Source organism: Schistocerca nitens, chromosome 3 (assembly GCF_023898315.1).
Source record: "Schistocerca nitens isolate TAMUIC-IGC-003100 chromosome 3, iqSchNite1.1, whole genome shotgun sequence".
Lineage (NCBI taxonomy): Eukaryota > Metazoa > Arthropoda > Insecta > Orthoptera > Acrididae > Schistocerca > Schistocerca nitens.
Genome location: NC_064616.1, coordinates 913679721 through 913696789, shown reverse-complemented (window position 1 = coordinate 913696789; position 17069 = coordinate 913679721). Strand labels below are relative to the sequence as shown.

General features: G+C 48.6%; 1 protein-coding gene across 1 annotated transcript in view; it reads right to left on the bottom strand.

Moving 5' to 3' along the window:
• Nucleotides 1-17069, bottom strand: part of LOC126248974 (dual serine/threonine and tyrosine protein kinase-like) — a 317035-nt gene that overhangs the window by 236109 nt on the left and 63857 nt on the right. Inside the window, exon 3 of the mRNA XM_049950529.1 lies at nt 149-459. Coding sequence (XP_049806486.1) covers nt 149-459 — 311 coding nt within the window. The remainder of the gene's footprint in view (nt 1-148; nt 460-17069) is intronic.

The following is a 17069-nucleotide window of genomic DNA, read 5'->3' as shown; positions in this document are numbered from 1 at the left end:
TCACATGTTAATATTTTTTTCTCTACTGGATGGATTTAAGTTGTACAGTGCTGGATGTTTCAAAGGGTGATCAAACAGCAGGAAAGCAATAAGGTGACAAGGAAACAATTATGTATGTACGCAAAGTCCCCAGATATGGGATGCTTACCTTTTCATTTTCTGGTTTTTTAAAATAGTTTTCAGGTACAGATAACCATCCACTTCTGAGCTCTTGCCTTTCTGCATTATTTGATTCTGGCAATGAAGTTGTGTATGCTCGTTTGCTATGACCATACCGTACCAAAATCCACCTCCATAAGTTGCTGCAGAAAGGCAGGAGAGGTTCACCCAAAAGAGCATTAACAAGTTGCACTTTTGCTTTACAAGTTTGTCCAGTCACAATCAATGCCGGTAGACTTGTCAAGACATGGTCAAGTTCTTTGAGAACAGATGCTGAAAGCATCTGTTTTTTAATATCCTCTGTGACAAAAACAAGTATTATGAAATTAATTTTGATTAAGAAATAAATCACAATATACAGCAGCTTCTTAAGATATAAAAACAATCCTAGTACTTTAAACAGAATGTCCCAAATATCTGAAAAACCATAAACCTTTAAAATATAAACACATATTTAATTACTGCAATGTTTTCAAGAATAAAGGAAGAATTCATGTATATTTTATGGTTTATTTTTAGTTATTAACATCAGCGCCTAGCATAAAACATAAGATTGTATGATTCTAGTTTTACGGAAATAAAATTATGGATCAACACTGATATGAACAACACTAATTTACATACTAAACCAACACTCACTATTTTTTATTAAAGTATGATACACATTACAGCTTGACTGTTTTTATTTCAAAAAGGTTTGTTCTGTGGGAAAGAAAAAGAACTGTGTCTGAAGAATGAGGTGTAGAAACAATGGCTAGTAACAGAAACCAGCTAAATTGGGTTCTATATGGCACAATCATCTTTATTAACAATCTAATATGTGCACAGTTTATTATTTAAACTAATTTACATATTACTACAGTCCATTCATACATATGCAAACTCAAATATGCCAAACATAAATGATTCAAGGTGATTACGATAAAGAGGTACAAAAAAACCATGCTAGAAATAAACAAACAGCAGTATGGAGCAGAGTCCTAGTCTCAAATAAGATGACTACCTTTCCAGACGAGTTAAAAAATGTTTCGTTAACACTACATGTATCCCCAACCATAGTAATAGGCAATCCATAAATTATCTTTATAGGTCAGGAGTATCCTTTAAATTAATGAGTGCCTTTTTCATATGTATTACTCCAGAATGATATTTTCACTCTGCAGCGGAGTGTGCGCTGATATGAAACTTCCTGGCAGATTAAAACTGTGTGCCCGACCGAGACTCGAACTCGGGACCTTTGCCTTTCGCGGCAGAAGTAAAGCTGTGAGTACCGGGCGTGAGTCGTGCTTCAGTAGCTCAGATGGTAGAGCACTTGCCCGCGAAAGGCAAAGGTCCCGAGTTCGAGTCTCGGTCCGGCACACAGTTTTAATCTGCCAGGAAGTTTCATATCAGCACACACTCCGCTGCAGAGTGAAAATCTCATTCTGGAAACATCCCCCAGGCTGTGGCTAAGCCATGTCTCCACTATATCCTTTCTTTCAGGAGTGCTAGTTCTGCAAGGTTCGCAGAAGAGCTTCTGTATAGTTTGGAAGGTAGGAGACGAGATACTGGCAGAAGTAAAGCTGTGAGTACTGGGCGTGAGTCATGCTTCGGTAGCTCAGATGGTAGAGCACTTGCCCGCGAAAGGCAAAGGTCCCGAGTTCGAGTCTCGGTCGGGCACACAGTTTTAATCTGCCAAGAAGGTTCATATGTATTACTATTCATGGGTCAGGCGAAGTTATAAGATTGCAGCTTGCACTCAGTTCTGAAGTTTAGCATTAAATCCACAAATCTGTTTGAGAGAATTCCCATGTAGGGAATGGAATTAAAATCATCCCTTTCTTAAAGTAGTATGACAGAACTACAGGTAACAGCACTTATTTTAGATGACATGTCACCAAAATGCTGTACGCCTTGGTCAAGCGGTTCTAGGCGTTTCAGTCCAGAAACACACGGCTGCTACGGTCGCAGGTTCAAATCCTGCCTCAGGCACGAATGTGTGTGATGTCCTTAGGTTAGTTAGGTTTAAGTAGTTCTAAGTCTAGGGGACTGATGACCTCAGAATTTAAGTCCCATAGTGCTTAGAGCCATTTTGAACCATTTTCTCACCAGAATGAGTTTTTCACTCTATAGGTAAGATTAAAACTGTGTGTCAGACAAGGATTCAAACACAGAAGTTTGCCTTTTGTGATAAACGCTCTCACCAACTGAGCTACACAGGGACATAATGGTGCCCATAGATAGCTGTCAGTGACAGTATTGCCTGTGAAAGGCAGTGTTTTGGATTTTGGATTTGAGTCCCAGTGTGGTAGACAATTTTACGTGTGAAGATGGTTAATAACACATTATGTCATTTAAAAACACAAACGGAGCTAATCTTCAAATTTACATACATAATCCTCTTAAAAAGTAATGTAGATGTTTACTTCAAAACTGCTACACCTTTATTCATGAGATTGTCCTTATCAGTTAGACCACAAATGGCTTCATTTCTGTTACAAGTTACAGGAAAATGCAACCATACATATCAAATATCACACAAATCAACATCATTTCTAGCAGTGAGACGTACACTGCCCACGCTGAAACATTAGAATAAAAGTGTACATAATATCCAATAAAAGAGAACAGAACCAAACTGTTATAGTGGGTATATGTAACTGTGTGATGGATGGGTGTCTCGAGGTGCCGTATTAAAACTCGGCGAGAAGTTTCCAAACGATTTATTTGTTTCCACTACAGTGCTCCGTTCACCTCGGTCTGTGTCAGACGGCCGTGCAATGCTGAGAAAGCACCCCAGCAGCCTGTGCAATGCAATGCAGTGTCGTGCCAGCCTTGGCCGGCCCGCTGAGTTCCGATGATGTCAAGATGGCTGCGCCAGCAGTAGACTCAGCAGCCACTTTCCATGTTGACTCCGCACTGCTCTACCAGGAACTGTATAGACCCCGCACCGGCCTCAGAGGGTTGAACCAACGACCCACTGTGGACTGGGACGCTGGCGCCCCATCTGTTGCTGCATGTAGCCCGGCGGTGTGACACGCCCCGCCGTCCAGGAGAGCTGCCACACTTACATGAATCTCGTTAGAAAACGGCACCTATTTGTACTCGGCTGTGCGCCTTTGTTTTGCCAAGTGCATCGCTTCACATCACGTATGCGTAACACTTAGGTTGGCCAGTGGCCATCTTCTGCCTGTGACTTGCACCATGGAAACTGCTGTGTACGCCCTCTCTGGCAGTTCTACACCCCTGTGGCCTCTATCTGCCTTCCCAACTGTTCGTATGCGTACCTTACTGCAATCCGGCCTGCACCTGGCTGTAACTCGTGCTCCGAATATCGCACAAAACTGACTTCCCCTATGCTAAATGGTGGTGCCGCTACAACTGGTGGCTGGCAGAAGCTTGGGTATGAGTTAAGAGTGAACAGTTTTAAAAAGCATCACATAATGATAAAATTTTAATCTAAAATATAGGTGAGGTTCGCACTTAACAAATGCCTCTCACTGGACTATAATGCACACCCTGTTAAAATATGGTGTACAGTAATAGTACAATGAGAGCATCACTTTCCAGGAGGATCCTCTCATTCCCATATGAAGCTACACCTAAGTGGACAACAGCCAATTTGGGCACAGGTCACAATGACTTCAACCCGTCAGAAGGCTCCAGCTCTCACCTGATACACATCTAGAGAGCTGCAAGTTAAGTATTGTTTGTTTTCTTCATAATCTATTTATTAAATTTTGTGTGCGTTTTTCTATTTAAGAGGTTTAATCTCTCGTTTTTGTAGGTGAAAATTCATTCACTCTGTATGGCAGTAGTTGCTCACTGAACAGCCAGCTAGATAGCTCATTAACACATCAGCATCCATTGATGACACATCAAGATGGTAGTAAGTTGCATATCTAGGATCCTGTCTGCTTTTGTAGTTTACTTCTTCAGTTAGTCTCACTAGGACAGTTAGGATATGTACAGGAGGAGATGGCTGCAGTTCACGAACAGCTGAATTAGCTTTTGGCTACGGTCAGTCATCTTCACATTGCTGCGTCGAGGTGTAGTAGTGGCGGAGAATCTGGCACATCGCATGGGACATCTCAAGCATTGCTTATTCAGCCCACAGACCCTGTTTCTGAGGCACCTCCTAGTGCACCAGATGTGGTGGATCTGTCCTCACAGCAGGGCGAATGGCGGGTGGTAACACATTCACATCGCTGAAGGCAGAGGTCTAACGTGGAGTCTCGTTGCCTGGCCTCGCCCATTCACACTCTTGAGTAAGCATGGGGCCGTTCCCTCAGTAGGGTCTCACCAGGCACACAGGGAGGCGAGGGGGGGGCGGGGGGGGGGCATGTTTACTAGTTACCGGTAACTCCATCGTTAGGTAGGCACGTTATGGAGCCCCGTAGGCATACAGCATTCACAGCTAGAAAGAAGCCAACATGCACTTGGTATGTGTGCCAGGAGGCCTCATCTGAGATGAGGAAACAGCTTTGTCCGTGGTTACTGAGCATGCAGGGTGCAGTCATTTGTAAGCTGTGACTCACATTGGTATCCATGATGTCTGTCGCATAGGTTCCAATACCATCCTCAGTTTATACAGACAGCTGGCAGACGTGGTGAAGACTGCTGCCCTAATGCATGGCATGCAAGCAGAGCTCACAATTGGCAGTATTGTTCTGAGAGCTGATCGGGGTCCTCTCGTTTGGAGCCGAGTGGAGTGTCTCAACCAAATGCTTCGTCGGCTCTGTGACTGACTTGGATGCAGATTTCTAGACCTGGGTTATTGTTCGGAGATTTATAGGACTCCCCTTGATAGGTTACAGGCACGCTACTGGAGTAGCAGAGTACTTGTGGAGTTCACGTGAGGGTTTTTTAGGCTAGACGATAGTTGAAGTGCTCTAATGAACACTCTTCAGTCTATACACAGTGAGGGAAGGCAGGTGGCATTCAGAATATAGACACTTTGTAAAATTTTAAAATTTTATCAGTAAGCTGTCAAAGTATTCATAATAAAGTTCCCAAATTTACTACCCTCCAGGAAAGTTCTCACTCTCAAATTATTCTTGGGACTAAAGGCTGGCTGACACCTGAGATGGAAAAGTCTGAGATATTTAGCGAGTCATAAAACATATATCAGAAAGACAGATTAGATGCCATAGGAGAGGATGTGCTCATTGCAAATGACAGAAATATTATCTCTATTGAGGTAGAAGTTGAATGTGACAGTGAAGTTATCTGGTAACATATAACACGTGTAGGTGAATCCAAGTTAATTGCTGTATGTTTTTACTAGACAACCCACTCCATTGTGATAGTTCTAAAGAAATTCAAAGTAAGTCTACCGTCAGTAGTACATAAATACCCAGATCATGCAATATTGGTCACAGGCGACTTTAACCTACAGAGTACAGATTAGGATGACTATGGATTCATAGAGGGGGAGACGGAGGGGGGAGGGGAAGGGAGGGGAGGGGAAAGGGGAGGGAGAAGGGAAGGGGAGGGGAGAGGGAAGGGAAGGGGGAGCGGAGGGGGAGGGGAGGGGGTAGGGAGGGGGAGGGGAGGGGGGAGGGGGAGGGGAGGGGGAAGGGAAGGGGGAGGGGAGGGGGAGGGGGAGGGAGGGGGGAGGGGAGGGGGAAGGGGAGGGGGAGGGGAGGGGGAGGGGGGAGGGGAGGGGGAAGGGGAGGGGGGAGGGAGGGGAAGGGGAGGGGGAAGGGAAGGGGAGGGGTGGGGGATGGGAGGGGGAAGGGAAGGGGGAGGGAAGGGGGAGGGGATGGGAGGGGGAAGGGAAGGGGGAGGGAAGGGGGAGGGGAGAGGGAGGGGAGGGGGAAGGGAAGGGGGAAGGGAAAGGGAGTGGGAGTGGGAAGGGGAGGGGGGAAAGAGGGGCAAGGGAAGTGGGAGGGGAAGGGGAGGGGGAAGGGGAGGGGATGGGGAAGGGGAGGGGAAGGGAAGGGGAGGGGGAAGGGGAGGGGAGGGGTAGGGGAGGGGAGGGGTAGGGGAGGGGAAGGGGAGGGGGTAGGGGAGGGGAGGGGAAGGGGAGGGGGTAGGGGAGGGGAGGGGAAGGGGAAGGGGAGGGGGATGGGGAAGGGGAGGGGAGGGGGAAGGGGAAGGGGAGGGGAGGGGGAAGGGGAGGGGGAGGGGGAAGGGGAGGGGAAAGGGGGAGGAAACCGGAGGGGAAAGAGGGAGGGGGAGGGGAGGGGGAGGGGAGGGGGAGGGGGAGGGGGAGGGGAGGGGGAGTGGTAGGGAAGGGGAGGGGAAGGGGGAGGGGAGGGGGAGTGGTAGGGAAGGGGAGGGGAAGGGGGAGGGGGAAGGGAAGGGGGAGGGGGAAGGGAAGGGGAGAGAAAGGGACAGATAAGGGTGAGGAGGAGGGAAGGGGAGGGGTAAAGGTGAGGGGGAGGGAAGGGGAGGGGGAGGGGGAGGGTGAGGGGGAAGGAAGGGGAGGGGGAAGGGAGGGGAGAGGAGGGGGATGGGAGCAGGAGTGGGGGGAGGGGGAGTGAGGGGAGGGGACGTGGAGGGGAGGGGACGTGGAGGGGAGGGGACGTGGAGGGGGAGGGGATGGGGAGGGGAGAGGATGGGGAGTGGAGGGGGAGGGGAGGGGGAGGGGAGGGGGAGGGGAGGGGTTGGGGAGGGGAGAGGGAGTGGAGGCAGGAGAGATGGGAGGGGTGAGGGAGGGGAGGGGAAAGGGACAGGAGGGGAGGGGCCGGAGGGGAGGGGAAATGGAAGGGAGGGGGAGGGGGCAGAGGGTAGGGGGAAGGGAGGGGGAGGGGGCGGAGGGTAGGGGGAGGGGCGGGGAGGGGCGGGGAGAGGGAGGGTAAGGGGAGGGGCGGGGAAAGGGAGGGCAGGGTGAGGGGAGAGGGGGGCAGGGGAGGGGGAGGGCAGGGTGAGGGCAGGGTGAGGGCAGGGTGAGGGCAGGGTGAGGGCAGGGTGAGGGCAGGGTGAGGGCAGGGAGAGGGGAGGGGGGAGGGGAGGGGGGAGGGGGAGTGGGGAGGGAGAGTGGGGAGGGGGAGTGGGGAGGGGGAGTGGGGAGGGGGAGTGGGGATGGGGAGAGGGGAGGGGGAGAGGGGGGAGAGGGGGGGGAGAGGTAGAGGGAGTGGGGAGGGAGTGGGGAGGGCGAAGGGGAGGGCGCAGGGGAGGGCGAAGGGGAGGGCGAAGGGGAGGTGGAAGGGGAGGGGGAAGGGGAGGGGGAAGGGGAGGGGGAAGGGGAGGGGGAAGGGGAGGGGGACGGGGAGGGGGAAGGGGAGGGGGAAGGGGAGGGGGACGGGGAAGGGGACGGGGAAGGGGACGGGGAAGGGGACGGGGAAGGGGACGGGGAAGGGGACGGGGAAGTGGACGGGGAAGTGGACGGGGAAGTGGACGGGGAGGGGGAGGGGGGCGGGGAGGGGGAGGGGGAGGGGGAGGGGGAGGTAGAAGGGAGGGAGAAGGGAGGGAGAAGGGAGAAGGGGGGAGGAGGGAGGGAGAAGGGTAAGGGGAGGGAAAAGGTGAGTGGTAATGGGAGGGAAAAGGTGAGGGGAAAGGTGAGGGAAAAGGTGAGGGGAGGGAAAAGGGGAAAGGGGAGGGAAAACGGGAAGGGGAGAGAAAAGGGGAAAGGGGAGGGAAAAGGGGTGGGGTGGGGTGGGGAGGGAAAGGGGGAGGGGAAGGGAGGGGAAAGGGAAGGGGAAAGGGAAGGGGAGAGAAAAGGGAAAGTGGAGGGAAAAGGGGTGGGGGTGGGGAGGGAAAGGGGGAGGGGAAGGGAGGGGAAAGGGAAGGGGAGGGGAAAGGGAAGGGGAGGGGAAGGGGAAGGGGAGGGGAATGGTGAGGGGAGGGGGAAGGGAAGGGGAGGGGGAAGGGAAGGGGAGGGGAGGGGAAAGGGGAGGGGAAAGGGGAGGGGAAAGGGGAGGGGAAAGGGGAGGGGAAGGGGAGGGGTGGGGGAGGGGAAGGGGAGGGGAGGGGGAAGGGAAGGGGAGGGGAGGGGAAAGGGGAGGGGAAAGGGGAGGGGAAAGGGGAGGGGAAGGGGAGGGGAGGGGGAGGGGAAGGGGAGGGGAGGGGGAAGGGAAGGGGAGGGGAGGGGAAAGGGGAGGGGAAAGGGGAGGGGAAAGGGGAGGGGAAGGGAGGGGAAAGGGAAGGGGAGGGGAAGGGGAAGGGGAGGGGAAGGGGAAGGGGAGGGGAAGGGGAAGGGGAGGGGAATGGTGAGGGGAGGGGGAAGGGAAGGGGAGGGGGAAGGGAAGGGGAGGGGGAAGGGAAGGGGAGGGGGAAGGGAAGGGGAGGGGAGGGGAAAGGGGAGGGGAGGGGAAAGGGGAGGGGAAAGGGGAGGGGAAAGGGGAGGGGAAAGGGGAGGGGAGGGGGAGGGGAAGGGGAGGGGAAAGGGGAGGGGAGGGGGAGGGGAAGGGGTGGGGAAAGGGGGGAAGGGGAGGGGAAGGGGAGGGGAAAGGGGAGGGGAAAGGGGAGGGATGGGAGGGGAAATAGGAGGGGAAATAGGAGGGGAGTGGAAAGGAAAGGGGAGGGGAGGGGAAAGGGGAGGGGAGGGGAAAGGGGAGGGGTTGGGAAAGGGGAGGGGTTGGGAAAGGGGAGGGGAGGGGAAAGGGGAGGGGTTGGGAAAGGGGAGGGGTTGGGAAAGGGGAGGGGAGGGGAAAGGGGTCTCAAAATGTGCTTGAGCAGCTAGCTTGATAGCCCACACGCAATGAGAATTTCTCTGACCTCGTAGCTACAAATAGTTCATAAATCAGTCAATGAGGCCAGGAGAGTGTTTCTGCTTGACAGAGCAGACAGGCAGTTGTTAGCACCTCACTTTAGACAGTGAACTGACATCACATAGTTCCAGTAAGACGGATATAGAGGAATTATGGGCAAAGTTTAAGCAGACTGTAAATCATGGTCTGGAAAGTTATGTGCCTTATAATTGGATAACAGATAGAAAATATCCTCCGACGTTTAGCAACAAAATTCGGAAGATAATGAGGAAGCAGAGACTGCTGCACTCTCAGTTTACAAGAGGACGCCCAAATGATGGCACGCATCTGTCAAAAGATCCATGTGCAAAGCATATAATGACTAGAACCATCACATCTTAGCAAAGAATCTGGCAGAGAAGCCAAAAAAATTCTGGTCCTATGTAAAATTGCTTAGCATATCTAAGGCTTCTTTCTATTTAGTCCCTTACTGAACCAGTGTGGTGTGGTAGTTGAAGATAGCAAAATGAAAACCAAACTGTTAAATTTCAAGTTCAAGTAATCGATCACACAGAATTGTGGAAATATACCATCATTTGACCATCGGACAGACTCCTGTATGGACAGCATAGTAATAAGCACCCTGGCATAGAGGAACATCAAAGATCTGGAAACAAATAAGCCACCAGGTCTGGATGGAATCCCAATTTGGTTTCACGAAGAGTACTATACTGCATTGGCCCCTTACACAGCTGCATTTATTGTGAATCTCTTGCCCAGCACAAAGTCCCAAGTGACGAACAAGCACAGGTGATTTCAGTATATAGCAAGGGTAAAATAACGGACCTATAAACCCCTAACTTCAGTTTGCTTCAGAATCCTTGAACACATTCTCAGTTCAAATATAATAAACTTGGGAAGCTTATGTCCACGAATACACATGGTTTTAGAATCCATCGCTTGCGTGAAACTCAGCATACCCTTTTCTCACATGATGTACTGAGAACTATGGATGAAGGGCAACAGGCAGATTCCATATTCCTAGATTTCTAGAAATCATTTGACACGGTGCACTATTGCAGGCTGTTAACGAAGATACAAGCATATGGAATAAGTTCACAGATAGGTAAGTGGCTTGAAGAATTCTTAAGTAATTGAACCCAATGTGTTGTCCTCAATGGCGAGTATTCATCAGAAACAAGGTATCGCCAGGACTGTCCCAGGGATATGTCATAGGACTGCTGCTGCTCTATATGTACATAAATGATTCAAATATAATTGATCAAGTGTTTGGGATCTATACCAGGTCAAATCGAAGTAAGTCATCAAAGCAATTCAGAGCCAGGCTGTTATATTTGTTATTGGTAGGTTTGAACAACACATAAGTATTATAGAGATGCTTTGGGAACTCAAATGGGAATCCCTGGAGGGAAAGCAACATTCTTTCAAGAAACACTATTGAGAAAATTTAGTGAACCAGCATTTGAAGCTGACTGCCAAACGATTCTACTGCTACCAACATACATTACACATAAAGACCATGAGGTTAAGATATGAGAAATTAGGGCTCATATAGAGACATACAGACAGTCATTTTTCCCTCGCTCTATTTGCGAGTGGAACAGGAAAGGAAATGACTAATAGTGGTACAGGATACCACCAAAACGCACCGTATGGGGGCTTGCAGAGTATGTATGTATGTATGATGTATGTACGTATGTAGATGTAGATGACGCTGCAGTCATAAAGCTGGTTTTAACAAATGCAGCTTCTTGTCCTCACAACTATCAACTCTCTTATCTGAATTATTCTTCAACTTGGCAAAACAATGCTGCTTTGGGGTGAGGGGAAGGGGATTAGCTGTGTAATGGCAGATTGTGTCTCACTACATTCCTCATAGACCTCATCGACTCCAAAATGTGCTTTCTTGTTTCTCTGGATCACAATGTGCCATAGTGCCAAGTGGAATGATACAAACTTCCATTGGTGAGGTAGCACTTTTTAAATTTTTTTAAGGATACTGAGGGAAGCTGATCAGGCAAACAATTCCTTTCCCTTATGTCTCAAGAACTCCAGAGCCTTGAGAGTCACATGAAACTCACCAGTAAACACAACAAACTTATTCTTAAAACAAACATAAGAGGAATATTTGAAGAAATCAAATGGATAACTCTAATATCTCACCTGCAACTTAGGAACAGAACTTATTTTGAAAAATCAGTGTACAGCGTGTTGATGATTGATTGATTAATTGAGAGAGTATGGGACCAAACGGCGAGGTCATCAGTCCCGCGATTCCAAAGGGGATTACATAAGAAACAGTCAGTCAGAGGAGTCAAATTATAAAAGAATGAACATTAACCCCTTAGCTTACAATGTTGTGCGAGAGATGTAGCATGCTGACCTGGCCAAACATCAACTAGACGTATCAGAGTCGTGGTACGTTTACCACGCCGAACAAGCGCATATCGTGTGACAGACGTCGTAGGTCAGCCGCGCCAAATGTAAGCAAAACATCTCTGACACGTAGCGGAGCTGATTGAGTACAGGCTGCATACACGAAGTGTTCTTCACCGCATTCGGACCTGCCGACATTACAAAAATACTTTCACAATGTTTCCGACGTGTAGCAAATGTGTTCACGAGGAAAGGGAGACATGTGGTTGCATAGCCAACAATGATTTTGCAGGATATTTTGACAGCAGCAGTGACAGTGGTAGCGACGCTTTACCTCCTGTACAAAAACGGTGTAAGCGGCTGGTGACTGAAGATGATACTGACGAAGAAGAGTAAACCTACCAGCCACAATCAGAGTCGTGGATGTGGCAAAAGGAAGACAATGAACCAACAATCTGGACGTATATGGAAATTCCCCGAATAAAGGAAGCAGCTTTACAGCAAGTGAGTACAAGCACAAGAGAATTAGACATTTTCTATGTAATATTTAATAGTACACTTTGGGAAAACACTGTAACTGAGACGAATAGATATGCACGAGACGCAATGAACAATGAACAGAAGAGATGAAAAATAGACCAAAACTGGTCTCCTATCGGCTGTAATGAAATAAAAATATACATTGCGCTATGTATAATCATTGCTGAAGTAAGGAAACCATTGATTCAGATGAATTGGTCTAGGAGGGCCGTTATAGAAACGCCAATCTTTAGGAAGACGATGCCATTCAGGAGATTTCTGCACATAAGTAGATTTCTGCATCTAGCGAATAACAGTTTAGCCAACAACACAGGTAAGCTGTACAAACTAAGGCCAGTCATAGATATGTTTAACCAAAAATTTATGAAGTGTACACAATGCAAGAGAATATAGCCATTGCTGAATCATTAACGAAATTTAAGGGGCGCTTATCCTCCAAACAATTTAACCCATCAAAATGAGCGAGGTTTGGTATTAAAATTTATAAATTGTGTGAGTCAAGTTCAGGATACTGCTACGATTTAAAGATATACACGGGTAGTGACAAACGTGATGCTAGTGGTAGTGCCTCTGAAAGTGTAGTTCTAGAACTATCACAGTCGGTATTACACAAAGGGCATAGTCTATATTTAGATAACCGGTTTTCTTCACCGAAACTTTTCAAAACGCTCCTCACCAATAAAACTAATGTGATTGGAACAGTGCGCTCAAACAGAAAAAATATGCCCACAGACTTCCTGAAGGCAAAGTTAAAGAAGGGAGAATATACAGTGTGGAGTTGTAATGGAATATTGGCACTAAAATGGAAAGATAAACGAGACGTTTACATGCTTTCCACAAAACATTCAACAGCAGAAATCATTGCCACAGACACACCTCTCCGCAATGCGTCGTGGTAACCAAAATGTGTCGTAAAGGCAATAGAGGCATGATTGGAATTGATCGCCAACATCAGACGCTCGCATGCTTCCCTGTGACGAGAAAAGTATGAAAGGATACTGTAAGATATTCTTTTACCTATTTGATTTTGCTTTATTTAACAGTTACATTTTGTATTGCAAAATACATTGTGGCAAACACCAGAGCTACACAGAATATAGGATTCACATTGCAGAATCATTGTTGAAAACTACACCTTTACCGGACTATAATCGGAAGGGACGATTAGCATCCGGCAACATACCACAAAGACTGTATGCGCTACATTGGGCACATTTTCCCAAACATATTGATCCAACACCATCAAAAGTAAATCCTGCGAGACCTTGTGTAGTGTGTAGAAAGCATAAACAATGCAGCGAAACAAAGTGGGAATGCAAAAAGTCCAGGGTTGCATTACATTTGCCAGATTGTTTTGAACGATATCATACAATCAAAGACTATTAAATTCGTGTACATGTCATTGTAAAGATGTTGCATTTGAAAATATGTTTGCCAACGTACTAACGTAACTGGTCCCAGAATGTTTCGAACAAAATATTATACAGTCTTAGATCATTGCATTGTTGTGAATATTATTATTAAGATGTATTTCATCAATGTATGTTTGCTTATAAAGGGAAATAAAACATCTGAATATATCGTTGCATTTGAGACAATGAATGTTTCGTTTCCAATGGGCAACTAATCATCATTATTTATGATACCTCTAGAAATGTCACATTACTGGTATCTCATATACATACTTCCAGACATAGTGCACCGCAGCCTTAGCGTGTGTAAGCACCGGGAATCTTAAGGCGCATCCGTACCTCGCAGCCACTTACGGCTCATGCTAACGGAACTTAAATTGTAAGGCAAAAGGTTAAACACACACAGTATAAGCATAAAAGGTGAGACCAAATCTAAAAACTAGAAAAGAGGGGGGTGGAGGAGGGAGGAGGCAGTCATGGGGTCACAGACTGTAAAGACTGCAAAAGGAGTCCCAATCAACCCGCCTCTGCTCCAAGGCGAAAGGAAACTGAGGACCAGGTCTACTATCTGTTAATTGTCCACTAATATTAAATTTAAGGAAGGAGGAAGACTATACTTAGTACAAAGGGTCGAAAGAAGGGGACATGCCACCAATATGTGAGATATCCTCAGTCTGGCACCACAACCGCATTGTGGGGGTGAGTCGCTATGTAGGAGGAAACAATGGGTGAGCCGGGTATGGCCAATGCGTTAACAACCTAAAACAGTGGACTCCTTCCGAGAGTGGTGGTAAGAAGTGCCCCAAACTGCAGCAGACTCATTGATTGTGTGGAGTTTATTACTATGAGCAGTAGTGCTCCATATGGGATTCCACTGTTAAGCAAAGAGAGATTTGACATAGATCTGCATATCCGCAGCTGGAATCGTGAAAGGAAAAGGGGAGTAAGTATCCGCTTCTCTAGCCAAATGGTCAGCCAATTCATTCCTTGGGATTCCCACATGACTCGGGACCCAGAGAAAGACGACTGAATAGGTGGCACGCTCAAGGGCAGAGAGAAGGTCATGGATGCAGAGACCAAGGGGTGAAGAGAGTAGCATCGATCAATAGCCTGAAGGCTGCTCATGGAGTCGCAACAAATTAAAACACAATGGAGAGAGGCCTGAGAAACAAAGAGGAGGGCCCTGTAAATGGCTAGAAGCTCTGCTGTAAATACACTAAAAGATCCTGGCAACAAATGGTGCTCAAAGCTGGTAGGAGATGTGAAAGCATATCCCACCTTATCAGTAGTCTTAGAACCATCAGTGTAAAGGATCGTGGCACCATGGAACTCTGCAAGGATGGCACATACAAGACACTGGTAAAGCATAGGAGCAACAGAGACCTTGGGACCCTGGAAGAGAGCAGTCCTAATCTGTGGTCTAGGCATCATCCAAGGGAGGGTACAGGAGGAAAGACACAGATCCCAACAGAGTTTAGTGAGATGCATGCCAACCGGCAATCCCACCCGTGGGCAGGTGTTAGGAGGGAGACATCCCTCATTGGCAAAGTGCACAGAGAATTGGCGAATGGCGACTACGTAAGAAACAAGGAGTTGGCTCTGTTGGATGTGTAGAGGGGGAATCCCTGCTTCTGTGAGGAGACTATCAACAGGACTAGTGCGAAAGCCACCAACAGCCAGACACACCCCACAATGATGAACAGGGTCAAGGAGTTTCAAAATGGATGGAGCTGCTGAGCCATAAACCTGACTACCATAATCGAGTCTGGACAATACCAGAGCATGGTAACGATTGAGAAGAGTGGAGCTGTCTGCACCCCCAAGATGTGTGGGCCAGGAGGCGGAGAGCATTAAGCTTCCGCATGCACATAGTCTTTAGGTGATGAATGTGGGGCAGCCATGTCAGCTTGTTATCAAAAATAAGGCCCAAGAAACTGGACTGTGTTCCAACATCAAGGAGCTAGTTGCCTAAATAAAGTTCTGGATCAGGGTGTACTGTGGGTCGACGACAAAAATGCATAACCCGCGTTTTGGAGGAGGAAAACTGGAAGCCATGGGTGGTGGCGCACGTAAAGGCCTGTCGGAAGGGTCCTGGAGCTGGCACTCAGCAGACGCCAGCGTGTGGGAGCTGCACCAGATGCAAAAATCTTCAACGTACAACATTGGGGTAACCAGGAGGTCAACAGAGGTCACAAGCCCATTTATGGCAATGAGGAAGAGCGTGACACTTAGCACAGAACACTGTAGGGTACTATTCTCCTGAATCTGAGGGGTGCTCAGTGAAGTGCCAACTCTAACCCGGAAGAGCCAGTAAGATAAAAACTTGTGGATAAAAATTGGAAGGGGACCACGGAAGCTCGAAACATGGAGAGTACCTAAAATGTGATGGCACCAAGCCGTGTCATACGCCTTATGTAAGTCTAAAGATCACTGCGACAAGGTGCCGACGGCGAGTAAAAGCCTGTCGGGTGGCTGATTCCAATCGGAGTAAATGGTCAGTTGGAGATCGCTCTGACCAGAAGAAAAGGCCCCAAGATTTGAGTACCCAACATAATCTGGAGTTGACCATCCTTTCAAGAAGTTTACAAAGCACATTTGTAAGGCTAATGGGGTGGTAGCTGTCAAGAGACGTTGGGATTTTCCCGGTCTTAAGGACAGGGATAACGATACTGCCTCGCCATTGTGAATGAAAAGACCCTGAGGAGCTGTTGCCTCTGGGGAACGTCCAAGTGTCGAATCATCTGATTGTGAATGGAGTCTGGCCCTGTGGCTGTGTCTCGTGAAGAGCTAAGAGCCTGCACCAATTCCCATTCAGTGAAAGGCGCATTGTAGGGCTCAACATGTGCTGGATGAAATGGAGGGGGGGTCTGTTCAACTCTGGGTTTATGCTGCAGAAAGGCTGGAAGATAGGAAACGGACAACGATGCCATCACAAAGTGTGTCGCAAGGTGTTCTGCAAGGACCAATGGATCAGTGCACAGAGCTCTTTGGGCACTGAAGTGGGTAGGAGAACCGTTGTCGAGGAGAGACAAATCGAAGTCCGTGATAAGTTGGTCGATTAGGATACCCCGAGCCATTGATGTAACACTCTCCCACAGTGGATGGTGGCCACTGAAATCCCCAAGGAGGAGAAACAGGGGCGGGAGTTGCTGAAGTAAGGTAGATAATGCAACATAAGCAAGTGACCTACCTGGACGGAGGTGGAATTTGCAAATGGTGATTGCTGGAGTCGTTTGCACTCTAACCACTATACTTCCAAGGTGGTACATAGGGGGATCAAATCACTAAGGACATCGGAGCAAGCCAAAGTGCAGACCTCACCAGATGCTATCCCAGGGCCAGAACTCCCGATAACCACGTAAAGTGGGAGAGTGGTCGTCACGGAAATGCGTTTCTTGGAGAACAAGAGAGAACGCAGAAAAAGAGGAGACAAGATGTTGCATTTCTGGTAGGTGACGATAGTGGCCATTGCAGTTCCACTGGATGATCGTGTGGCGTGAGTCCAAGGTAGGCATGAAGGAGGTCAGGTCACTTGGTCAGTAGTTGTCAAGTTGTCACCGACAAGGATAGGGTAACATCCACAAATAAGATGTCAGACTCAGGTTGCGAGAGGGGAGTTGGCACCTCCAGGGGCACCGGAGGCACCTTCTCTTGGGATTTACGTTTCTTCTTCTTCTTCTTCTTCTTCTCTTTCTGAGGTGGAGGAGGAAAGGACACAGGGGGAGTGCAAGCATCTGCAAGATCGGGAACTAAAAGAGAGCGGGCGACCTTGGGGCCCACAGATGGTGTGCCTTGTGGCTGAGTGGTGATAACAGTCTTCTGGCCTGAGAGACACCGTGGAGAGGGTTTTCAGGTGGGAGCCCGATCACCGGAAGATGCAAAAGAAATGGGGCACTTCTTCGGACGGGGGGGGGGGGGCCGCGACTGCCTAATGGGAGGTGGTGGG